Here is a 27,708-nt window from a genome sequence, read left to right as displayed (position 1 = left end):
GCAAAATGACAAGTAAAAAAATAGAAGATGAAGAGGGTTTCTGTACGTGTTACATTTCTTCATTCTGCCACACATCTGAAATTCCGGGGGGGGGGGGGGGGCTGCCTATGGAAAATAATTCATGCAGCACCCCCCGAGGAAATTCAACACTGGAAGTTAGCTAGGTGAAAACTTTAAGCGTTATGCTTGTTTGATTTTTCCTTGATTAAAATCAATATTTTATGGGGTGAAATTGACCTTTAAACTTTGAGTCACGGGACACTGATTTCATCCGCATACATTCGTAATTCCGATGCTTCGTTATTCCGAAGGTTCGGATATTCCGACGGTTCGTATTTCCGAAGGTTAGTAATTCCGACGGTTCGTTAGTCCGAAAACGAAATGAGGTTCGTAATTACGAAGGTTCGTTTATCCGAAAACGAAATGAGGTTCGTAATTCCGAAGGTTCGTTAGTCCGAAAAGGTAATGATTAACGAACCTTATTTCATTTTCGGACTAACGAACCTTCGGAACAACGAACCTTATTTTGTTTTCGGATAAACGAATCTTCGGAACAACGAACCTTATTTCGTGTTCGGACTAAAGCACATTCGGAACATCGAACCTTATTTTGTTTTCGGATTATCGAACCTTCGGATTAACGAACCTTCGGAATAACGCCACAAATGTTCGGATTAACAAACCCTTTCACGTTTTCGGATTAATGAACATCGAAGTATAGGCAATTTACGTGTTTCGGAATTGCGAACCTTCGGAATTACGAAGTGTAACCGATTTCACCCTTGTCCGGGAACATGTAAACGCCTCTAACTAATTTTGAACTTCTTGGCAAACTTCTAACTAATTTCCTCAGTGCAGTAAATGATACGTTGGCTAGGCAATGCGGACTTGGCACACGGTAGGAGCGTTGGAACCCAAAGATGACGTCATACATGGCTGCAACAACCACGCGCCATCGTACATCCTTGCGTACACACAGTCGTATTCAGTGTTAGATGAGGAGGAGTTGAAGTAAAACTCTGAATCACTACACCAATCTGTCGAAAGAAAAAAATAAAGACATTCCACCAGTGGCGGTGTGAGTCAGAAATATTGAATGTTCGAAGGAGCTACGAGCGAGAGAAGCGAGCGAGCAAATCTGCTAATGTCCTTTTAACACAGAAATTTAACGGTTAAGTCTACCCCAAACACTGTTAAAAGGAATAAATAGTGAAAAATCAAATTAGCACAGCGCTGATAATTTCATAAAAATCGGATGTAAAATAAGAAAGTTATGGCATTTTAAATTTCACTTATTTTTCGCAAAACAGTAAAGAATGCACAGCTCAGGGACATTTTATTTATTTTATTTTTTTATTTATTAAAATATGTTTATACAGGATAGCAGGCTCAGATTAACAGTTTTTCAGCCTGGTCCTGTTAACATAAAAATAACAATATATGCATAATAGATAAAAAAAGTAACATTGGGCTCTGTAATGAATGAGTTCAATAACATTTAAAATTAGAATTATTACAAATACAGAATTGTTCAAAGATAACATACACTACCAGTCACGATTCCCAGACTTACCACTACCTGCCTCAGCCAAAATCCATCCGAAACAAGCAATAGTGATTCAAAAGAATGGTGACTGGTACTGTATTCATTTTTTTGTAATCGATGAAATGCCGGTGTGGAAAACAGAAAGTTCTTTCTTAGCAGAAAGATTTCCTTGTGAAAAGACAACCTGATTTCTATTTCTAAGGTAATATGTAAACCACTTAAGCATATTTCCTACTATACCATATTGTTGCATTTTAAAGAGTAGAATCTCATGATCTACACAATCGAAACATTTCGATATATCTAAAAAACATGCTCCTATTTTTTCTTTTTCATTAAATGCATCAAGGAATTCATCAATGACTCTGTGGAGACACGTAGTCGTTGAGTGGTGTGGTAGGAACGCATGCTGTTCAGTATTGATGAGATTGTGTTTAAGGAGATATCGGAGCAATTGTTCTTGAATCTCCTTTTCTATTATTTTAGAGATATTACTAAGTACAGATATTGGGCGATAATTTGCTTCTTCATTCCTTGGGCCTTTCGCTTTATAGATTGGAGTTGTTCTTGCCAATTTCCAGTCTTCTGGTACATCACCACATTTTATACTTATATTAAAAATTTGGGTTAGGATTGATGAATATATGGTGCTGCTATTTGTAGTAATCTTGAATCAAATCCTAGTACATCAATATTACTGAGTCAGTCGATGATGTCCATCACTCACTTTTTCTTTTGATTTTTATCGTTTGAATTATACAATATTTCCCTTTTTTCAGATTTGACAGTGAGGACCAATTTCACTGAACCATATAGTATTAAACAATGCTAACTCCACATGTTCAAAAGAAATTAACCGTTGTTTTACTTGACAATGAGGAGTTAATTATAATATTTCATATAATGCAATACTGTAACAAAACAAATACTATAAGTGGATGGCGTCATCAGTCTCCTCATTTGCATACCGACCAGGATGTATGTATTAATGTTTTGTGAAATTAAGCGAAAATTTAATATGTCATATTTTTTCTTCATATTTTACATCCAATTTTGATGAATTTTTCAATGTTATGCATGTTCGATTATTCTCTTTTTTAAATATTAAAATCACCTTTTTGTTGGGGTTGATTGTCTTTGTCCTAGATTTTTACGTAATATTCAAAATGTAATATTTGAATCATCCCTTCTGTTGTCCTCTTTTCGCCTTTCTGTTGGATCTGGAAATTTTTGGGAGTCTGTGGCCCCTATCTATTCGTCAGTGCATTCAACCACTGGCGTAAATCCGTGTTGATGGGTGGGGGGATGACTGAAATATTTTGGCATTTTTTTGCAATCATGTATTAAGATATGCAAGAAATTGTCATTGATATGTCCACAGTTGTGTACCGTGGGTCATGGCATTGTGGGGGCACCAACAAAATTTTTGAATCACTGAGTGAGCGCGCAAAGGGCGCTCATTTGACAGTTATATACTGACCTAATCGAGAAATTTTAAGGACAATATCATTAAACGGATATGTATCTCACTAATCAAATAATGCGAGCGCGTAGCGCGAGCTGATTTTTTTTATATTCACACCTAAAAAGGGACATTATAATCAATTTTGTGTAATCACGATAGGTACCTGTCTTGCTAAATAAAGCGAGCGCGAAGCGCGAGCTGAAATTTTCGCATATTTTGACCCCAAACAGCGAGATTTTAAGGAATATATTTTAGGAATCCATTAAGAGTATGCATATCTCACCATAGTCATCTAATGTGAGTGCCAAGCGCTTGCTGATTTTATTAGAATTACTTCTGAACACATGAAACACTTTTTGTCGTCATTGCAATCATGATTATCATACGCATCTAACCAATCAAGTATTGCGAGCGCGAAGCGCGAGCTGAAAATTTAGACAATTTAGACCTGAAGTGGGGCATTCTAAGGTTTCTTTGTAGGAAGTAACTGGGACCATACGTATTTCATTAGTCAAATGATGCGAGCGCGAAGCGCGAGCTGAAAATTTTTGATATTCAGATCAGAAGAAGGGACATTTTAAGGACTGACTTTAGCAATTCATGAAGAGCAGATATATCTCACCAATCCACTAATGCGAACGTAATCACGGACAGGAAATGTTTCATATATACGAAGACCTTAACATGGGGCAATCACTTTTGAGTCATGTAAAAGAAGCATATGTCACTACATTAAACAATGATAACTCAAGTGCTAGGAAATAAATTTGGTTTATATTGACTTGAAAACGGGATGTGTTAGTACTTCAGGATTATATATCTCGTTAAACAGACAATGCGAGCACCAGGAACAATGAAGACATAAAGTTGTGATAAAAATGTTTCTTATGTAATGTAACATAACATAATTATCCATGATCGGAGTATATGACAAGGAATAATGATAGAGAGACTGCCTTGTGCACTTTTTGTAACCAAACAGGATGGGTATCTATTAGCAATTGATGCTAACGTGTAGCACGACGTGATTTTGTTTGTTACAAGCATTTTCTTTTCAGATTATGAACACACAAGATGCGTATCTCGCTAAAACAAATCATGAATGAAAATTCGAATCGTGAGAAGAATAATGTGTGGATATTGAATTGAACACTGGATTTTTTTTACCCCACGTTATTTTATTGAATCAATAACTTATCTTTCTCAATTAACAGCCACTGCGATCGCGAAGCGCGAGCCAATAATTGAATTGTATATAATCCTAACAGATTTACGTTAGTGACTAATATTCAACTTTGCAACTTGAGTAGGATGATTAGTACATCATTTACAAAATATTTTTTTTCAGTTTTCAAAACTTCTGGAGCGAGGGGGGGATCTTTACTGATGGTCAACCCCCCCTCCTGGTGACGCCAATGCTCCCCTCCCCCTCCCCCATAGCGATGCTTGTCATGTTGCTACTTACATTCGAATTCAGGGACCATTTCCCGTTCAGTGAAGCAAACACACGTGGTTCCATATGGGTCACAGTTCAGCCAGGTCTTGCCTGTAGGTCCTATGTAATGCTTGAGAAATTCATACTCTTCACGGTTCTCCACGACGAGAAGAGAAGCTTCAACAACGTCGCCGTTCGCCAGGGTTACCCCAGCGAGATCATGACAGTAATTCAAAGAGGAATACCTGTGCAGAATCTTGTCCAAGATCAGAAAACACTTTGTTCCTCCGTACCGCCATCCATCGGGGCAGACTTTAACATAAGACGACAAAGATGTACTCAATTAAATCCTTATCAGGCTTAACATGATTCAATGTGCATGCATATTTTTAGCGCACGGTGTGAGCATTAAACGGTTGGGGAGTGGTCGAGCTTAGCACTACAATGCTGATCAGTAAAATTTACGGTCAAAAGCGGATGGTCATCCCACATGTCCTAATTCTATTTTTTTTGGCGGAAAGAGACTGTCGGAAGGTCCCCTTCCATAAAAGTACTATGGTAACTTTGACATCTAACGGTAACTACCATGGTAACGATAGTCAACAGCCAATCAGAATCATGGCAAAGTTATCATAATGGTAACTTGAATGCAAGTGGGTACCGTTTCCGCTATTCCATTAAAAGGGAAAGTTCACCCTGAAGAAAAGTTTGTTGTGGAAATAGCAGAAAAAAATAATAAAAAAGTATTGCCGAAGGTTTGAGAAAAATCCGTTAAAGATTAAGAAAGTTATTAGAATTCAAAATGTTGGATTTTTGACGTCATAAACGAGCAGGTGCCCCGTTATGTTATGAAATATAAAATGCATGAATTTCAAATTTTGTATGGTTCCTGATGACTTAATTTAGTTTTCTATTGTATATTGATATACAAAAGTTACAGTAAAAACCATTTTCAATTTTCTGAGAAAATGAGATTTCATTAATTTTTTACCACTCACAATTTAGGAATGGTGCTCGCACATGACGTCACAAATCAAATAATTGAAATTTTAATAACTTTTTAATTCTTTGATGAATTTTTCTCAAACCTTCGGCAATATTTCTTAGTATTTTTTTCTGCCATTTAAAAACGGAATTTTTGTCAGGGTGAACTTCCCCTTTAATACGCACATGGTAAGTTCCGTCGAACAGTGAAGAAAGACGTGTGTAAGCGACTACTCGAGCATCTGTAAAAACTAATTATTTTGTTTTTGTTTACATCACAGTTCTGAACCATATTTGGAGTGTCTTGTTAAGAACAAACGCCGGAATTTTTTTATGGTAACTCCATAAGAAATATATACCCAGTAAAAAAAATATATGAGTGCGCATATCATCGTCCGAATTTTTCAATAGTTTTCATGTTCAAAAGATTATCCAAAACTTACTTTCTTGACAGATTATGATTATTTTCCTTCGATATGTGTTTTAAGTTGATGTATGTGCATTTAAGTTGATGACCTACTCAGAATCTATGTTTCGTATGTTCATGTATGGTTGTGCGTTGCGTGTGTGTATATATGTGTGTTTGTAATAGATTTCCATTCTAGTTTTAGCATCTGAACCTTATTATACAGTTTCTCTCTCTTTCCTTTGTATCTTGTAGATTAGTATATCCTATGTTTTATGTTAATAATCTTAAGTATTCCAGGGCCCTACTCACAAGCTTTGCTTTTAAAGGGGTCCTAAAACCAATTCGTATATCATATAGTCTAATTGATGTATGTTTACGTAATCATTTACGTTGTATTTACATCTATTTTGATTATGTGATGTTTTTGGTTTTGAATAAATAATAATGATGATAATAATAATAATAATCCGCTTTTATATAGCGCTTAATACATCGGAACGACGTGTCTAAGCGCTGTACAGATATATTATTACCCCGGTCATCGGATTCAATCAGTCATTCCCGCACACAATGTGTGTACATCCTCCACTCCCTGGGGAGTATTCCAGTCAGTCATCTGTGAGGCGAACACAGTACTGAACAATCTACAATGACTTTCGTATTCTTCTGGGTACCCATTTAGCACCTGGGTCGAGAGTGGCAAAGTGTGGATTAACGCCTTGCCAAAGGACGCCAGACCGCGGTGGGATTCGAACACACGACCCTCTGTTTACAAGGCGAGAGTCAGAACCACTACACTAAATAAATGAGCTTGAACTTGAAGAGTGTGAAAGGGGGGGGGGGGTCCCATTTTTGCGCACCTAACAATTTAACTTAAGATTAATCATAATTCTCTTTTCTAATTTCACTTTAAAAGAAATGGTTCATAATGTACTTTATGTTCTCATCGGTAAATGTGCCCTAAGTCTCAAAATATGTTTAGAAGAATGCATAGCTTTCTTGGAAGATACTTCGGCCAATGATTTTCAGATTGAAAAAAAAGAGAGATGTCAACATCCAGCTTGCCTCCTAAGTGATAGTTCACCCATCATCTTCATTAACGGTGTATGATATGGGCACCAGATACTTATTTCATAAAGTTGTTATATTCACAAACCCTACAATAAATGTACTATCAGCCAATCAGATTGAAAGATTTCATTATCCTTTAACTGTTATTGCCAATTTGTTATCACAACAAGTTTTATGAAACGGGCCTCAGATGTCATCTGTCTGGAGAAAAGTGCCCGGGAAAAGTGTAGTTCATTGTACTGTGCGTTATGATAAACAAGAAAATATATTCTAAATTCTGTCCTATTCGCTACCATATCCATTGATTATATGTATTATCTCACTTGAATGAGAAAAGCGAACAATATTTGTGGACCTATATCGCATCAAATTTTCCACTACTAAATTTCCCATTAAAATGGTCGTTAAAATCATTTGCAGAGAATCGCTGGAGACCAGACATCTTTACAGCCGTGCATAGCACGTCTGACAGATTCTTCCAAAACAAAAACGTAAACAACATTCTCATTACAATCCTAGAACTAGTTCAAATTAATTTTATTTTGTTCACCCACAAGTGGGTTTCTAAGCCCACTTCACGTCAAGCAGGGGAGGGGGGGGGGTGAAATGTTTGTGCGAACTGAAATTTAAAACCGCAGCGAGTGTGCATTAGCGCGCTAATGTGCGAAGATCGCTTCCTGATAAACGGTTGCCGTCCCCACTCACGCTAAAACCAGTATAACGCGGCGATGCGATCTTGAAAAACTCTATCGGGATGTGGTATTACGAACCACCTTGGAAGACCACTTCGACTGTTCTCATTACATGTAAAACTAGTTGCCACTAAAATAGTTTGCACTAAATTAGTTTTAGGACGTTTATGGGAACGGGATTAGACCCAAAGGCGTCAACCGGATCTGGAAAGTGGGGTGGAAACATTAAAGGACAAGTCCACCCCCTTAAAAAAAATGTTGATTTGATCCAACAAGTATAACACTAACAAATTAATCAAAATCGGATGTAAAATAAGAAAGTTATGACATTTTAAAGTTTTGCTTGTTTACACAAAACAGTTATATGCACATCCTGGTGGGTATCCAAATGGTGAGACTGATGACGTCATGGACTCACTATTTCTTTTGTATTTCATTATATGAAATATGGAATATTCTATTTTCCTCTTCTTTGCCAAGTGAAACAACGATTAATTCCTCCTTGAACATGTGGAATGAGCATTGTTTGATACTATATGATTCACTTAAGTTGGTCCTTATTGTCAAATCAATAAAAAATGAAATACTGCATAATTCAGACAATAAAAAGACAAAAGAAATAGTGAGTGAGGGACATCATCGACTGTTTCACTTTAGTTGTGCATATCCCTGTTTTGTCAAACATAAGCAAATCTGTAAAATTTCATAACTTTCTTATTTTAGATCCGATTTTGATAACATTTTCAACGTTTTGTTAGTTTGATTTTTCTCTATTCACTCGAATAAACATTTTTCTGGGGTGGACTTGACCTTTAACGACGAGAACACAGTGACTAAGTCCGAGCAAGTTCGGGTTTTGGGGGGGGGGGAGCGGCGTACGGGTGTCTTCATTCTGCGGAGTTGAGCTTCTTTGTATTTTTTTTTTGCTTGAAATAATGCAATTTTGTGCATATTTCATGGCATCTTAATAATTCGATCGCTTTTTTTCTTTCGAAGAGCAGAGAAATTGAGAGGATTAACATACTTCCGAGTGTGTTTTTGTGAGTGTGGGGGGGGGGTGATGCTCCCCCTGTTTTTCATTGACGGCAATGATGAGACTCAGTCGTTGACAATAATGTAAAAATGAGGCTTGGCTACTCGATCAGACAAGATTTGATTCGTTATTAACTAATTAGTGGAAGGTCCTTTTTATGGAAGCTGTATTGCATTCATGGCACCCTCAGTTTAATACCTTAACAGTGCTTTTTTTAAGTATTGTAGGCCAAATGGTGATGTGAAAATGGCAAATTTTGAACTCCAAAATTTGTCAGTTGTTCGGGGCTAGGGAGGAAAAGCTAGCTGTAAAGAAAAAGAAAGGAGTTAAAAATAAAGTCGCATGCAATGTATACCAAATTCACGATTACTTTGGGTTTTTTTTCTTAAAATATGTGACATGCATGTATTTTATTCCAACTTCACGATACCATTTGTTTATACCTTCTCTCCTTTATACTTACCCTGGCGCTGACAGCGTTCTCCCGCATATCCTCCTTGACAAGAACAAATGTATCCATAGTGTTCTTCCGTGCACGACCCTCCATTTAAACAAGGGGATGAGTAGCAAGCTGTAAAAAAAGGGCGATTGTACATGCTTGAAATATCAGCCATTTTGACAAGACTTTTCAACCTGCTGTCCAAACAAACTAGGAACTTCAAATCGTTTGGATGGAATATGAAAGTACTACTGGGTAGTCATATAAAATAATGACAGCCATCAAAATATGTTTTCCGTTGAAGTTTTAGGGGTGAAAATGTTGCGTTTCGTACGGGACAATTCTGAGTCTCGTATGACACACAACGTCTTCACCTTAAATTCACCCGTACTCGAACATTTTTTTTGTTGGTTGTAAGTTTTACACACTACTACCCGCTTTAACTTTATCATTGACAAAAAAATTATTGCGCAATCACTCGGGTAAGAGACTGTAAATTGTTGTCAAAATTTCCCGTACGACACGTATGGAATCGTTCCAAAGAAACATACGAACGATTACTTTTCGATCAAAAACATTTTAGTTTTATACAAACTGAACTAGGCTAACTATTCTCGGTGTTATCCCAAAAGATATAATTCGAGACTAGTTATTTTTGTTCAACGTAGATTTAGTGAGAGACTTTATCAGTTGAGGACAGAACTATTTCACTTTGAATTATATATTGGATTTTATTGCAATTAAAGAGAAATTCCAGTAGTTGCAGTAAACACTGATTTCATGAGAAAGTCTGTAAAACAAGGCTTAATTGTCAGTAAACGATCGAGGATCTAGATCTGGTACAATTACATTAACTGAACTTTGTGAAATCTTGAAATCTACGCTGAAAAATGTTCACACCGAAGATCCCCAACACAGATAAGTGCACGTGGGACAATGTATAATTATTGCTTAGAGCGTCGGGCCCGACGCCCTACCCGAATCCTGTGCTTATTTGCTAATTTCTCAGCAATTACTAGTACACAATTTCTTCCAGAATCCTTTGGCACATGCGTTTTATTTATACAAACAGACACTTTGGTGGTCATTTCATTGGATTCTGTACGAACTCATTTTTATATCGTTACCAAAACTAGCATTTACCTTTAAACTATACAATCACAAGCTGGCAATGACTGAAATGCGCGACTGCTTATATGTAAAAATATAAAGTAAATATCACAGGCCCTAATAAATATAAAATACAATACAGATTCATGCAGATGAAAATGAAATGTATCATAAGGCATAACATAATTACTACAATGTGTCATTAATGAAGAAAAGGGGAATGAAATAGGAGAAAGGAGAGGAAAAGGATGAGAAAAGGGAAGCAAATAGAGATAAGTCAAAAGAAAAGGGAAAGCAAGAAGTGGAAACTTGAAAGTGGATAAGAGGCAGGCTTAAGAATTGTTGCTCATTATACAATGTAAGACATTTAACAATCGTCACTAAAGGAAGGGGGGAAATGTAAATTACATAGTAATTGAAGCAAACACAAATAAAGGAAAGTAGAGATGAGGATACATACTCCCTGGAAACTGACAAATATTTCAACATTGTCATTATTATCACCCATTATTATTACCATGTACAAGAAGCATAAAGCCCCTTTTACACCTTCACGGATGCAACACGGATCATCACGGATCTCAGTCCGTGATGATCCGGGGTGCCAAATTTTTATTTTCCTAGCATTCCCGGAGTGAGTACGGAGGTAGCCGTGGTGTAGTGGTTCTGACTCTCGCCTTGTAAACAGAGGGTCGTGTGTTCGAATCCCACCGCGGTCTAGCGTCCTTTGGCAAGGCGTTAATCCACACTTTGCCACTCTCGACCCAGGTGCTAAATGGGTACCCGGTAGGATGCGAAAGATATTGTATGTTTGATTTTGCCAGCGCCATAATGAGGCTGCGATGAATGCAAGGAATGCTCCCCAGGGAGTGGAAATTGTGCACTTTTCGTGCGGGATTGAAATGAATCCAATGACCGGGGTAATAATATGCTGTAACGCGCTTTGGGCCATTCTGGGAAAAGCGCTTTATAAAAATTGGGTATTATTATTATTATTATTATTATTAACACGGATATGTACGGAAAAGTACGGAGTCTACAAGGATAGGCAAGGTAGCAATAGGGATCCTGTTTGATATGCTCCCGGAGCCAACACGGAATACCAGGATGATCACGGATGTTACTGGGTCTTTACACGGACCTTCACGGTTGCTCACATTCTGTACTGGCTAGAATGAAGTTTCGTCCCTTTTTGCAGCATCTGGAGCATGCTCGTGCTTGGTTATGAATACGGACTATTGTTCATGTACGCAAACAATACAAACATTTGACCCCGGATAAAGCCGGTATCAACAAGGATCACCCGGTTCTTACAAGGAGCCTCCCGGATGCATTCGGTAGCTACACGGATGTACAAGGAGGCTACAAGGATGAACACGGATGATTATCAGTCCGTGTACTCCGGGATGAAAAATTGAACATGTTCAATTTTTCTCCCGGACATGCCGGTACATTAAAGCCCCTTTTACACCTTCACGGAAGCAACACGGATCATCCCGGATTGTCAATCCGGGGTCATCCGTGTACAGTCCGGGACTACCGTGCACACTCCGGCTACTCATCCGGCGCCATCCTTGATGTACCGGCATGTCCGGGAGAAAAATTGAACATGTTCAATTTTTCATCCCGGAGTACACGGACTGATAATCATCCGTGTTCATCCTTAGCCTCCTTGTACATCCGTGTAGCTACCGAATGCATCCGGGAGGCTCCTTGTGAGAACCGGGTGATCCTTGTTGATACCGGCTTTATCCGGGGTCAAATGTTTGTATTGTTTGCGTACATGAACAATAGTCCGTATTCATAACCAAGCACGAGGATGCTCCAGATGTTGCAAAAAGGGACGAAACTTCATTCTAGCAAGATATATCCCAGTACAGAATGTGAGCAACCGTGAAGGTCCGTGTAAAGACCCAGTAACATCCGTGATCATCCGGGTATTCCGTGTTGGCTCCGGGAGCATATCAAACAGGATCCCTATTGCTACCTTGCCTATCCTTGTAGACTCCGTACTTTTCCGTACATATCCGTGTTAATAACCAGTTAACTCCGTACTTACTCCGGGAATGCTAGGAAAATACAAATTTGGCACCCCGGATCATCACGGACTGAGATCCGTGATGATCCGTGTTGCATCCGTGAAGGTGTAAAAGGGGCTTAAGGATGGCGCCGGATGAGTAGCCGGAGTGTACACGGTAGTCCCGGACTGTACACGGATGACCCCGGATTGACAATCCGGGATGATCCGTGTTGCTTCCGTGAAGGTGTAAAAGGGGCTTTAGCACTATGTGCATTCTTATCATAATTGCATAAAAGTAACCATATGAATGATAAATTGACCAAACCTGTTGTGAGAGTCACATGGCACACAGTTTTGAGACAACTACAAGAGTATACGTCCAATCAAAGGCGATTTCAGAGCACTTTTCGCTATTTTTTTCCTCGGGGGGGGGGGGGGGTTAAGGCCACCGCACACCAAGCATCTTGTCCACGATCCGATTTAGGAATAATCGCATATTGCTTATTATTGAGAATGTTAATGGAAAGTACCTTTTTATTTGAGTCCATATCAACTGAATACACTGCCAAAACTCCGGTGTTGATTTAACACCATCCCGGAATCTATATATGTCCACACCAGAGAAGTGTTAAACAACACCGATTTCGTATTTGTCTAACACCAGATAGGTTTTTATACAACACCAAGTAGTGTTAAACCAGCATCGGTTTGATTCCAACCTGGCGTTGTTTCAATACTTCTCTGGTGTGGACATACATAGATTCCGGGCTGGTGTTAATCAACACCGGGTTTTTTGCAGTGTAGTATACTATATCAATTTTGGATAATTGCAAGCCTTTACCTTTTTCTTAAGGAAAGGCCAAATTATTTTTTAATCTTAGCCAATAGTTCGATAGGAATGACGTCATTACGACTGTTATCAAAAGTAGCTTTTATACTAATAACGATTATAGCATAGCCACAGATTTGAATACAGGTATTTGTACAATGATTTAGAACATTACATACTAGGATATTCTATGTCTCAATATGAGCATCAAATTCTACTACGTTTTATTCCAATATCAGGTCGCAGAAAAAAACGGAAAGGTAAGAAAAAATACACATGTTTGTGAAAGGTTTTCTTGATTAGATTAGGTCACCGGTAATTGCACCTTGTTTTTAATGCCAGGCATTTTAGGGGCATATAAAGAAATCTATAGGACCCATTTGACCCATTGACGGGTCGTGTGGTCCAGTGGTTAGAGCATTGGACTCATAATCGTAAGGTTGTGAGTTCGAATCCCAACTCTGCCATTGTCTCCACTTTGATAAAAAGGCCCGAGAGTGATATCTGGCGTCTGTAACGTCAGCCACTATGACTGATTAGCCTAGACGTAAAATGTTTCATAGGTAATTGGTTTTATACCAGCTTGGCGTTTACCAGCAAAATGCTGTCCTGCCGAGTTCCTACGGGAGTTACCACAAACAGAAACAGAAACAGAAACACATTTTTTCTTCGATTTTCTTTCAAAAATATCAGGGTCAGACTCAGAAGTTGATAAAGATATCTTCATCATAACATGAATAATAGGTACAATCTTTCGCACCTGGTTTCGCACAGTAGAACATCATTTTGTCACGTGCTTCCGGTGGTGCTCTGACGTCATGATCCCATGTCAGGTATTTTGGAACGAATCCAACGTCAGAAATTCCATAGGGACAGACATCTTGAGATATGCTAGAACATCTTCCAACTGCGTACACACCTAGGTCAAAAAGATTGAGAAAATAAAAGTCAAACGGTCGACACACTCGTAGTCTGGATGATCGGTGCAAAAAACAGCAAGAATTGTTCAGATTATGGTACAAGCATGAAATTTGGCTGACAGGTAGAGTGAACAGTGCTGAACATTTTTAGCAAGGGGTGCCAAACTGATCTCTCTTTGTATAGCAACAGTTGCTAGGTAACATATTTACCTTAGCAACCGCCATTTTGGGGGTGTTATCTTTATTTTAAAAAATATATTTTGACTTCTAATGCCAATTTTACAATCACATATCAAGCACCGTTCCCACCATGAACAGCAACAGTTGCTAAGCAACACATTTTCCATAGCAACTATAGATAATACCCTGAATACCACATCTGGTCATAATATTTGAATGAAAATTGTTACAAATTGGTCAAAGTATGAAACCTGGGAGTAAAAACTATTTTATAAGCCTGAAAAAATCAGAAGCAGTCCAAATAATTATATTATCTGCATAATAACCGTACCTAGGTAACAAAACTAATTTTGATATACATGATTTGCTTATTTTCTTCATACTTTTTCTTCATACATGACAAAGCTAACACATCGACAAAAATCATCACTGGGTCACTGAATGTGCTAGCATCTCACCTGTTATGAAAATGTGACAGGGTATCATAGTGGATGTACATGGAACACTGGCAAAGACACTGAAATTTTAGGGGAAGCTAAATTTGATTGATAATGAACTAATCGCTTCCAAATGACAAAGCTTCATTGGGAAGCAATGGCGATTAATGCCCTCAGACTTACTTGTCAGTAAAGATTTGATATTATTGACTGACTTGAATAGCATGTACAGTAGACCTGAACCAGCCTCAAGCATCATTGACTGTATGTTCACTGTATAGCATGGACAGTAGACCTGAAAAAGCTTCAAGCATCGACAGTACCACTTGTGAATATGTCACGAAGCAGTACATTTGTCGATTATACAACAAAATCTTTTAAGAGAAATGGTTATCTCTGTAATTGACACTAATCATTAATGCCGCATCCTGCAAACCATGAAGATGAAACATATTGGCCGGTATTTTAAAAAGAGGTTTTGTTAGCCCGGGCGAAAAATTTAAACCATGGACTAATTAGCCCGGGCTAAATTTTAGTCCATGGACTAACTAAACCTCCTTTGAGAATACTGGCCAATATGCAAGATATTGTATGTTGTACCAGGTCATCAAAAAGTATGGCTGGAAAATTGAAAGCAATGTAAGGGTGTTGGTACAAAGCTTTGCAACCTGCTTGGAATGACTTCTTTCATCATTCTTGCTCATTATATTTCAGCATCTTTAAAAAAACAACTAATGATTCTAATCCCATGTTTACTAGTTCATTGCCACTGTATGTATCTCATTTATTTTATCATAATACTGGGCACTTGAGTCATTTACATAATTTACATGATACTTTGCAATAGTTTCTAGATGATGAAGGAAAATAAATGATTTATATTTACACTGTAAGTTTCCATTAGTTTGGGACTTTGGGTAAAATTAATTGAGCCTACATTTTATTTGTCGCACATGCCTTCTCAAAGTAGGGCATATATTTATTACAAAATTTAAGTTAAGACTGGGTTAATCATAAATACGGGAAAGCAAGACTACTGTGAAGCATGCAGTATGCTCGACAAAGAATATCAGTGGGAAAATTAATTGTTCATCAATCAAAGTGTAAGAAGCATTTCTCTCCATAAGGAAATTATGTAGCGAGACAAAGTGGTAGTGCCATCAGCAGAATCATTTCCATCTGAGTTGGACATGCCAAGAAGTATTGGAAGTATATGGAAGGAAGAAGCGAATCAGAACTTCATGCTGCTGTTCTGTGGCCGAGTAAGGATCGCGTCCAGCCAACCTGATATCACAAGCGCTTCACATACGTAGGTGACAAAGTCAGATGCACATAGATCTATCAAGTCATGATCGATCTTCAAGCTGCAGGATCCTGGCCAAAATACCTGCAATTGAAACTAACAGGTAAATTAACTTCTGCACGAGTGTTCAAGTCATGGATCCTGGAGCTGCAGGAATGATCCAGGTCAAAACACCTGGAAACAGAACGGACAGGTCCAAATCAACTCTAGCAAGATCTTTCACGTCATGATAGATCCCAGAGCTGCATTATCAATCCAGGTCAAAACACTTGGAATAGGAACTGACAGGTCCAAATCAACATCTGCAGCAGTCACAATGGATCATGTAGCTGCAGGATCCAGAACAACACGCTTGAACTGAATGGTTTAAATCGAATCTAACAGATCTTTCAAATGATGCCAAGTCCTGGAGCTGCAGGAATAATCCAAGTCAAAACACCAAGAAAAATAACAGACAGGTCCAAATCAATTTCTTCACAAGCTTTCAAGTCATGATAGATCCCTGAGCTGCAGGATCCTGGCCAGCACGCCTGAAAACAGAACTTGCTGGTCCAAATCAACAGTTGCGAAATCCTTCACGTGATGACAAACCCTAGAGCTGCAGGATTGTTCCAGGACAAAACACCTGGAAAAGAAACCGACAGGTCCAAATCAACTCTAGCAAGATCTGTCACGTCATGATAGATCGTGGAGCTGGATTTTCCAGGTCAAAACACCAGAAATCGGAACTAACTTCTGCAGAAGTCATGATAGATCATGTAGCTGCAGGATCCAGGCCAACAAGCCAGGAATGGAACTGAATGGTCCGAATCGATTCTAACAGATCTTTCACGTCATGATATATCCCACAGCTGCGCAGGATGGATCTAAGTCAAAACGCCTGGTCAAAATAAACTCCTGCCCGTGGCATTCGGTTTGGGAACGGCATGGAGAACTCATATGATCTTCATTGCAGGCTACGGTAGAGAATGGGTAAACCAAGGCAAAGTGTGTTGGCTTTCAAGAGACCGACTACTGTTAGCAAGGGATAAAGTGGTATCCGAGCACTCATTTGAAAATTAACTTCTGGTAAGTTTTTGGTGTTTGAAATAATTCTAAACTTAGTTGACTCAATCAATTCTTGGTGGTCATTCTTTAATCTCTCCAAGATCAGAGATATTTAGGTTGTAAGTACCCATGACCTCCTGGGGAGCTCTTGTAACCATTCTTCTACAAGAGTGACCTCTTGCTAAATGTTGATATTGTGGAATTCTTTCCTAGGGTCGATCTTTTACATATGTTAAAGTTAATCCAGAATAAATATGGTTTCCAAATGGATAAATATTGATGAGGTTCTTTTAACATGCAATAGGTATTATTATACCAATAATGTGTAACCCATAGACATCGTCTTTGGAAATATGAACCATTATCATGAGGTAGTTTAATTTGTCCAAAGTTTTACATTTCAAGCATCTATTAGTGCCTCTATGATTTACACACATCAATAATCTTCCCTTACAGCCTTTAACCACTGGTTGCTACAGAAAACATATTACTTAGAACTGGTACTTCGCATTGGCTTGTATACATGGTATAATTGTTCTTGGGTTGTTGTGATTAATGTATCAATGCTTTAATAAAAAAATGAGATTCATAAAAATTATAATCATAAAAAAGTAACCAATAATAATTGGTTACCGTGGAAAATGATACTTAGCAACGGTTACTATGGTGCTCATTGTGTCTTCCTATGGAAACATTCATCACATGAGGAATCTATGGGCCAGATTTAATATCTGAGCTATTCTGAGTAAATTATTATGATCTGAACTAAGATATAGAATTCGTTGCTATGGAAAAGGGTCACTTAGCAACCGTTGTTATGAATAAATGGATCAAAACTATTGTGATACAAAGCCACATGCTTTAGATTAAAGTTTGTATGACATATCGCCTGTGAAAATGTTACTCAAGCCCAATTAAGCTCAGTTACTGAGGTAAATATGTTACCTAGCAACCGTTGCTATGTTTGGTGAACTCACATTGGCCCCCCTGCTAAAAATGTTTAGAATAACTTACTTTACCTTCGTGCCGATTTTTATGCTTGTACCATTTTCTGAATATTTTTTTCACCAATCACCTAGATTATCGGGGCATACCGTGCAAACACGGGAGAAGTACCGATGTATTTAATTGTTGTAGAAAAGTGGATTAATGTTTATCATTATTATAATATTTCAAGTTGGGTTTGTAGGCGTACGTGCCTATGACATCAATGTACTCCCAATTAATATTATACAGCCTACATAGTAACTTTGCTCATCTCGACTTTTTTTTCAATTCATTAATCAATGTCAATGTCCCTTAACACAAAAGCTAGCAATTAATCGTACGATTGGTTTTCATGATTGATTGTACATTGTAGTCAATACAATCAATCGTAAAACATGTTCTAGGATGATTGCTAACCCTTATGATACAGTCCTCTGATTTATCTTCATTCTCCATTCATATTTGCTACACTGTAAAAACTGTGGTGTTGAAACTGACACCAATTGGTGTTAATAGAGGACCACACCCTGAGATGTTAAAATAACCCCCTAGCGATTGAACATAGCACCAAAGAGTGTAAATATAACAACCATAGGTGTTGTAATAACACCTGTAGGTGTAAAACTAACACCACCAATTTAACACCGGTGTAAAATAACTGGTGTGGTCCTCTATGTACACCGGTTAACACCACAGTTTTGCTGTGATTCAGATTCAGATTTAGATTTATTTCCAACAGAAATCGATACAAATTATTTTCATACTTTATAACAAATATTTGCGATACAAATCATTTTCATTATAATCATATTAAAAAAAAATCCATGATAATTAACATATGCTGTGTTAATTAACACATATGCTGTGTTAATTGATTAATCAACATATGCTGTGTTAATTAACACATATTAATTAACATATGCTGTGTCAATTACAGTGCCGGCCGCGGGAAACGTCACGCCCGAGCACGCAAACAGCCTAGGGGGCTTTCGCGTCTAACCGAGGGTATTCAAGGGGAGCAGTCTAGGGCGTTTAGACGGGCCCGCGGTTTCCTGCGTGCTATATAATATTGGCCGTGCCCGCACTTACCCTAGGAAATCCTAGGGTACGCACATTGCACTATGTTTCACGCACTATCACATGTAGGGGAAGGCGGGGTAAGTTGTGACACTTTTTGCATTTTGCATGTTAGAATTGATATGACTAATAATATTGTAGAAATAAGTACCTTGCCTTTAAATTGGATTCTTGGGAAATATTTTTTACCTATATATAACTTTCTACCCCCACACTGAAATTCACTGTGACCTTTGAAAAAAACGATGTCAAATGGCTCAACTTGCCCCATATGTGGGGTAAGTTGTGCCACCTTCTGGGGTAAGTTGAGCCACATAAACTATGTACAAAATGTATGCGGGAAGAAGCAGCATGTCAATTTTTATTTCAAGTCTTTTCACTTGCTAATTCTCTATAAATACTAACATCTTCTAAAAGTAAAAGAACTGTCATGTGAATTTACATCTTTCTGCCTGCATATCAATGGCTTTTCAAGTTTTTTTAATTTTTCATTCTTATTACCATAAGAATTACCATGGCTCAACTTGCCCCATGTAAGTTGGCTCAACTTACCCCAGTCTGAAATTAATGCGATATTTTCAGATCAACACATTTTTATGTATCCATCATTTAAAAGACTATGACAAGAATGAAGATCCATACCTGGACTAATAATGTTGTTATTATTTCTTCATTATATTTAAAGACGTGTGTGGGTAAAAAGCACTCCTCTATTTTACACCCTTTTTTACTTTTTTAGCTAAAATTTGCATTTTTCTATCTAAAAAAGTACTTTTTGTTTCAAAGTCGAAAACAATATGGTTGGGTGAAGGGTTATGTAATGGGTCATCAATACATCACACCACCATAATGTCTGACTCATTCATTATTGGCCTGGGGGTGGTGGCTCAACTTGCCCCTATGCTCAACTTACCCCGCCTTCCCCTACATGTACTTCGATTATCTTGTGATAGACCATTATGTTTTTAAACTAGCGTGATCGGGATCTATTGTAGGTTGAATTTTTGATTTAAGATGTTATTTGTTTTCTTTTCTTTCATCCTTTCTTTCATTCTTTAATTTCTGTTTCCCTTTTAATTCTTTTCCCTTATTATTTCTTTCCCTTCTTTCCTTCCCTGTTTCCTTTCCGTTTTTCTTCTGTCTTTGTTTCTTTCAAATAATGAAGGAATTATTTTTCTTTCGTTCTTCCCTTCTTTCTTTCTCTTTTTTCTTACTTTTCTCTTTTCTCTCAATATACTTTTTCTTTCACACATTCATTCATCTTCCCTTCCTATATTTTAATTCTTTCTTCCTTTATTCATTTCAAGTAATGACAGAAACCGTTATCTGTCTTTTATTCTTTCTTTCAACCTTTTAATCATACTTTTTCCTTTTAATTTTACTTCGTTTTTTCTTTCTTTCTTTCTTTCTTTCATTCTTTCTTTCCTCTCAATTCATTTCTTGCTTCCTTCTTTCTTCCACTAACCCTCCTTCCCTTTCTTGATATATTTTGTTAACAAGTCTAACATTGTGTGGCCTTTTTTGTTGTTGATTTTTTTGGCCTGGCTCGGTCGATCCTATGTAGTGCTTTGCCGATTGTCCCGTATTTAATTTTGTGAAATCTGGTCACCCTGGCTGGAACGTCGAAGCTATTATCGCAATGAATCTAAACTTTTCGACATATAGATACATGCATGTACTCTCGGACGAAGGCCTTCCCCGAGTCTTGACATTTTTTCAGTGCTCATTTATCCTTTCCTTTCGCTGGAATAGTCACAATGATCGTTGATTACGATACAACGTTACGACGTGTTTATGACATCGGTCATGCGCGAGGTCGACTCTTTAAAGGGGGTTGTCGATTACGATCCGACGTTGGTGTGTTCTTTCGACATCACATCATGCACGGAAGGCAAGAGCCCCACTTATTGTCATTTTATCCCATTTCTGTATTGATATTTTATAAACCTTTATCATAATAAGCGGGGTAGGGGGCCGGGGGAGAGCAAAAAATCCCTCTCATATCGGGGAAAATTGTTCTTTCTCACATCATAAAAAGTAGACGCGCAAAAAGCGAACACCAGCAAAACTGGTTGTGCTCATCGATTTTTTTTTATTTGGTTCTTTTGTTATTGTCAACAGTCTGGGAGGGTCTTGCTCCCCATCCACGCCGACCCCTCTCCTTTGATCACATCCGCTTCCCAATTTATGACAGGATGTTCTTAGAAATGGGGGGGGCATTAATTTGTTGATGCGTCAACAACAATGAATAAGGATATTCTTTTCATTTCAGTTCAAATCGGGTCTCCCAAGCCCTCACCCTATAAAAAGTATAAATTTACTTTAATATAACATCACTTTTAGGTTTGTCTTTTAGCTAAAACATCTGATTTCTTGAGAGAGGGATTGAGAGAGAAAGACATGCAAGATTTTTTATCTGGCTGATATATATATATCCTGTAATAAAACATGGAAACGAAATTTAAAACTAATTTTTCATTGTTATTTTTTGCGGAATCGTAACAAATTCAATTAATTTTAAAATGATAAAACCAAGTCACAACATCCTGTAATACAAAATTAAGTCTTACGTGGCAGATCAAAATAATAGTACATGAGATTTTTAAAGCGCACCTTCCATCTTGATTATATGCTCAATGCGGTTCAGAGCAGAACAACAACAAAAGGTATTTGCTTATATGTATCTATTAAAAACTTTCCTAAGGCATTTAGCTTCAATGTTTAAACACGTACCCAAGCAAAAGTATGTTTTCGAAAGCTACTTTTAGTCCAGTCAATATAGGGTTTGACCCACCACTAATTGCAACACTGGATATTCCACTGCAATGCTTTCCAGGAAGGTCCCCTGAACAACATACTAAAAGTCCCAAAAAATCCAAGCACTGGAAATTTATGAAATTTGCATATTATGCAAATTAGCCATAAAAAGTTAGAAAAATAAGGAAAATAGTCCAAAAATTACAAATTAAGTGTTCAAAACAATTTTATTTGAGCGAAAATTCATGATAAATAACTTTAATCAATGTTTTTAATCAAAAGTGCAAGAAAATCTACCTCATTTGCATAATATGCAAATAAGCATCCTTATATGGAAAATTGTCAAGATATTGTGAGTTTTCTCTCATTGACTGCTTGAAAATTTCAATAATATTGAAATTTATGTACATGCTGCTATCACTAAGGACGTTGAATAGATTTATATTAAGCTTAGTTTCCGCAGTGTCATTTGCATATTATGCAAATAAGTATGTAATAAATATTCAAGAAAACACACTGGTGATACATTCCTAAAAAATGCAAGTAGATTATCTATTGAAATTTGAATATGGCAATGCCTTAAGTTACAGGAAGTTAACACCATATTAAAAGCCATTAAATAGACAAGCATAGGAAAATCACAAAATTTGCATTTTATGCAAATTAGCCATAAAAATTTGCAAATGAGGAAAATAATCCCAAATTTGGAAATCAAGTGCGGAAAACAATATAAATTGAATGGAAGTTCATGATAATCTTTACAAATTTAATAATTCTTCAAATAAAAAAATGTAAATAAATCTACATCATTTGCATATATCATTATGAGCATCCTTGTATGAAAAAAACAACCCAGAAATTTGTATTTTTCTCATACAAACAGTTAAACCCTCATTCCAAAGAGACCAAGAGCTCTGAAAGACTGCTGTAAGACCATAAAACTTGCTTGATCTTTCAACGAACTTTTAAAGATCTCTGATGTCTTTCACTATTCCTGATAGATCTTTCAATGGTCTTTGTGGTCCTCGTGAGTCCAAAACTTTTTGAAACGGTTCAAAACAGTCTTTCAGCGGTCTTACAGGAAAATTGTTTTTGCTGGCCTTTCAGTGGTCTTTCAATGAACTTTCAAAGTTCTTATTAGTCTTTCTATGATGTTTCGGCAGTCTATCGAGATTTTTTCAGAGATTACTGTAAGACTCATGAGAGATCATTGAAAAATCATCAAAAGATAATTGAAAGACCAGGCAAAGTCTATGGAAAGAATTCTGAAGGATCACTTGATGCATAGACATTGAAAGATCTCAGGTGTCTTTCAGAGTTCTTCGAGGGGTCTTTCTGAGCCATTCCACAGAGATGACAAAATTCAGTGATCTTGGAGACTGCTGTATAAGACCTTGCCAATTTTTGGTCTTTGAAAGGCCCTTCAAAGGTCTCCCCTCTGTGAATCTAGATCAATATATGACTACTAAGAATGCCTAGTACATTAATTATCAGCTTAATATCTGAAGTGGAATGTACATATTATGCAAATAAGCATCCGGCATGTTATAAATAATCAAGAAAACTTGTGATATTTTCCTCTAAAATTCCACGTAGATTATATATATGTAACCTTGATGACCTTGCTTGGTTGATATTGACTTTTTTCATGAGCAGTTACCACCGGAGCAGATACCCCACTCATATTGTGCAATGATGAGTCAGTTCTACATGGGTCTTACTGTTTGAATGCTTCATATTTCTACCCAAGTCCTGCTCTCTCCTTGACTTGGTAGAGTCTTTGCGTTTCTTGCTAGTATAGTCCACGCTAGCATGCTCCTTGATTGTCAAGTGATCAGTACAAGATGTCACACCCAGTACAAATAAAAGCTCGTTAGCTTTGAATATTTGGTCCTTGTAGCACACCACTTGTCTTGGTGGTGAATATGAGTAACTTCCTTGGATCACGAGATCCCTGGGCATGGTTTATAAATACCAATGAGCATTTGCCCATACGAGCGACATGAAAGCCATTCATAAAGTCATGATAAAGGCTTAAAGTGTATATAGACATCTTTTCAGATACAGGAATCATGATTAGACGTCCTTGCTGAATCCAGTTGCTGCTTCAGGATGAAGCATCCGTTTTCTGTTCTTTCCTCTTTGATGAATCTCCTAAGGATGGCAACTATCTCCATATATTGTAGCTATAGTTTTTTAAGCGAATCGTATGCAAATAATATCAATTTCCTGATATTTATGGCAAATGGAAATTCCTCAGTGAGACAATGAACAACCAAGTAGACGTTAACAGATGAAGGACTAAGCCAGATTATTGCCTTTCCAACAAGAGGACACAACATAAAGGAACACCTTTAACATCACTATCAAATACCATCCAACATTGATTAAATAGTGTGTACCCATTCCAGGATTCGTTTGCCACTTTGTGTTTCTCATTGGTATACCGTGAACGTATACAGAGGACTAAACCTTTCAGAAATTATGGTACGACTAAGGATGTCTTCAGGAGGAATGCTGAATTTCATAGTGTCATGCAGATGTACTTTGGACAATCATACAACTCTCTGTACTGAAATCCGACAATTCGAGCATAGGAGATTGAATGTCAATCAAGAGGACTTTGACAAGAACCAAACCATTACCCTTGTCTTCTTCCGACACAAGTTGCCTCAATGAGACACTGGACATAAATTGTGTCGGAAGAAAATTTTTATAGAAAGGCTTGCGCATGTTGAGCATCAGTAAGGTGATGCTCAGAATAGCTACAATGCATGAAGGAGGACCATAGAATGGTTTGTAGACAAGCCTATAGTACATAATTTGTTGACCGGATTGGCAATGATCCAGGCTGTAACAACCAGCATGTTTGAAGCCCTTAATATCATGCGCTATGACTACATTGGAAGACAACAGATTTTGTAGTCTTAGTATTTACCACTGATCATGATGATGATGACGCTGCTCTGCAAGTCCTGGAACCCTGTTGTGACCCAGACATGGCCAGAGTCAAGCGGGTGTAGCCAAACTACTGAAGAAATTGTTAAAGAAAACAATCTGCATGAAGCTACTAGGCCAGATGGAATCTCTGTTACACTTCTTAATGAGACTACTCATCAGATCTCACCTGTCATAAGTTTGCTTTTCTTGGCCTCCCTTCTGTCGTTCTCATCCATGTAAGAAAGGGATGTCAGCTCTAACAAACTACTCACCAATTTCAAATAATGTGCTTTGTTCTTGCCAATCGCATCATCTTGTCAGACTAACAACATGGCTTTAGGACGTGAAGAGCACATTTCCAGTATTTCCCTTAAATACAAATTATATTAGGATAAATATGCATGCTTAGTGATAGCAGCATAATGATTTGAACAACAGTCAATGTGAGAAAATCAAAATATCTTGACATTTTCCATATATGGATACCTATTTGCATAATATGCAAATGAGGCAGATTTGCTAGCTTTTTAAAATAAAAACATTGTACTTATTTATTCATCATTAAAATTTTGTTCAAATTAATTGCTTTTGACATTTAATAATATAATCTTTGGATTATTTTCCTTATTTCCTATTTTTAATGGCTAATTTGCATAATATGCAAATTAATTTTCAGGCATTGTGATACATCTCATGCTAAGTGATAGTCGCATATAAATGTCTACATAAATCAAATGTTTTCAGTCTATATGAGAACAATTACAATATCTTGAAATATTTCCATATAAGGATGCTTATTTGCATAATATGCAAATTAGGTAGATTTGTTTGCGCTTTTGAATAAAAACATTGAATACAGTTATTTATCATTACTTTTCGCTCAAATTAAATTGTTTTGGACGCTTAATTTGTAATCTTTGGACTATTTTCCTTATTTTTCTAACTTTTTATGGCTAATTTGCATAATATGCAAATTTCATAAATTTCCAGTGCTTGGATTTTTTGGGACTTTTAGTATGTTGTTAAGGGGACCTTCCTGGAAAGCATTGCAGTGGAAAATCAAGTGTTGCAATTAGTGGCGGGTCACCCCCCTATTCTGGCTAGATTGACTGGACTATTTGACGTATTGTATGGAATGGGTACTTAACGAGGTAATTATCACTTGCCGACAAAGCAAGAATGGAGCTATACAAACCATTCTTTTCTTTTGTTAAGAATTTTAGCGGGTGCTCACGCAAACGCTAACTATCAAACCTAACAATTCTTTTCGGGGAACAAAGGAGTTAGTTAAGCCAAGTTGAAGAATAAAAGCCCGTCCCGGTTCACCTCTATATAATATAGTCGAAAATCCCTTTAATCATCACGCGTAAGCATTACTGAATAAAACAAGTTTCATGACTATATCCTTTTCTATCCTTTTCCTTGTTTCTTTTCTTAGGCCAATTCTCTCTCTCTTTCTCCCCTTCAGTAACTTTTATCCCCTCTATTTCATCTTTCTCAATTTTCCTTCCTTTTTAATTTCTCACCCCTTATTCTTTCTCTTATTCCAACTTTCTTTTATTTCCCTTCCACCTTCCCTCTTTTCTATCTCACCTTCGCTTTTTTTATCCCTTCTGTTTTCTCTCTCTCTAGCTTCTTTTTGTTTTGATTTCCCCCTTCCTTATCCCTTCTCCATTTTACCTTTTCCCTCTTTCTCTTCTTCATCCCCCCCTCTATTTCCCCTTCTCTCAGTCCGGGCTCCCAGTTTTCTATTTCTCTTATCTCTTTCCTTCAATCCATCCCTTCCTTTTCGCATTTTTCTTTCATTTTTGCTTTCTTCTCCCTTTTATCTGCACTGATCTCGTAGATCCGCGCCTGAAAGGCATATCAGGGTATATAAAAAAGGATGACCATGCTGGGGAAGAATAGAATAAATAGTTCTAGGACGACCTCCGGAATGTAGGGTCAACATCGACAAATACCAGCTCATTTGTCAGAAACTCTTTATGTCAGTGAATGAAATAACGGACACCACGGGGAGAATATTAATAGTCATTCGGTGAAAAGCCTAAAATCCCCGTTATCAACCCAAAACTTTGTAATTTTCATAACAGATTTTATCCACGATAAATGATCGAAAACTTATGGTTGATATGAGATAAATATCACATGCAGTCTTGAACGAATGTGTCAAATCAGACCTCTTCTTTCGACCAAGAATGCACGGCCGAACATCCTAGGGAAAACAGCCTAGGATAGACGCGGGCGGTTCCCTAGGGCACTCATTTTCTAGGGGAGCGGACGCTGGCGTCTTCCCGCGTCCGCTACCCTCAAATGCCCGCTACGGCCTACCGCGTCCACCCTAGGGGGCACTGTGACCTTTCCCGCGGCCGGCACTGTAACACATGCTGTGTATATATACATAAATCTCAACATCGGTAACACATACAAAATATAAAAAAAATAGAAATCAACTTACCGGAAAGTTGAATAACGAAAGAGTAACATACAGCTACCGTGATAAAGTAATCCGGCATTCTGAGTTTAAGAGGAAGGAGAAGAAAAATCTGAACAGCTGCTCGGTACTTCATTCAAGTAGAACTTGTGACGATTGATGTGATCGAATCATCAATTTGAAATCAGTTATATCGATCATCAACACGTCGTGTGAAGCCTCGTTAATATTTATGAGTATCTTGTTTTCGTTTTGCTGCGTTATGCCGGGGAGGTTTGATACGCAGTTATTAACGAGTTTTCGCAATTATAAAGGGGATCGATTCAACAACACAGTAAATCTTTTGAAAATGTCCATCAAATTACGTTGAAGAGGTATTGAGGTCTTTATCGAAATTTGGTGAACGGGCCAGCTGATCCTCCTAAAACAATTTCTGCGCTGACGAAAAATAGCAAATATCATGTCGTTTGACCAAAGTCACGGATGACACTGATGTTCTGATTCATCGATTTTCGACAAAGAATGATTTGTCATGAAGGGTTTTTTGACAACTATTACATTCTCTACATTCCAAAAAGTTTTAGCGCAGTGCT

General features: G+C 37.5%; 1 protein-coding gene across 1 annotated transcript; it reads right to left on the bottom strand.

Annotated features, from left to right (window-relative positions):
* Nucleotides 1-742: 742 nt before the first annotated feature.
* On the bottom strand, nucleotides 743-27,404 carry LOC121417492. The gene is made up of 5 exons (XM_041611213.1): nucleotides 27,140-27,404; nucleotides 13,794-13,952; nucleotides 9,099-9,206; nucleotides 4,477-4,758; nucleotides 743-1,037 (listed from the first exon to the last, which is right to left on the bottom strand). Exons 1-5 carry the CDS (start codon nucleotides 27,249-27,251, stop codon nucleotides 874-876), a joined length of 825 nt encoding a protein of 274 aa, XP_041467147.1. The 5' UTR covers nucleotides 27,252-27,404; the 3' UTR covers nucleotides 743-873.
* Nucleotides 27,405-27,708: the final 304 nt, after the last annotated feature.

Source organism: Lytechinus variegatus, chromosome 6 (genome assembly GCF_018143015.1).
Source record: "Lytechinus variegatus isolate NC3 chromosome 6, Lvar_3.0, whole genome shotgun sequence".
Taxonomy (NCBI): Eukaryota; Metazoa; Echinodermata; class Echinoidea; order Temnopleuroida; family Toxopneustidae; genus Lytechinus; species Lytechinus variegatus.
The sequence above is the reverse complement of the archived record's forward strand: the minus strand, read 5'-3'. Positions and strand labels throughout refer to the sequence as shown.

What these genes read in the sequence shown, in the direction of transcription:
- LOC121417492 (XM_041611213.1), bottom strand. Translation starts at nt 27,251, where the DNA reads ATGAAGTACCGAGCAGCTGTTCAGATTTTTCTTCTCCTTCCTCTTAAA. An exon ending in TTTCGTTATTCAACTTTCCG is followed by an intron (nt 13,953 to 27,139) that starts GTAAGTTGATTT and finishes TTTTTGACCTAG; the next exon opens with GTGTGTACGCAGTTGGAAGA. An exon ending in AGAACGCTGTCAGCGCCAGG is followed by an intron (nt 4,759 to 9,098) that starts GTAAGTATAAAG and finishes CTTATGTTAAAG; the next exon opens with TCTGCCCCGATGGATGGCGG.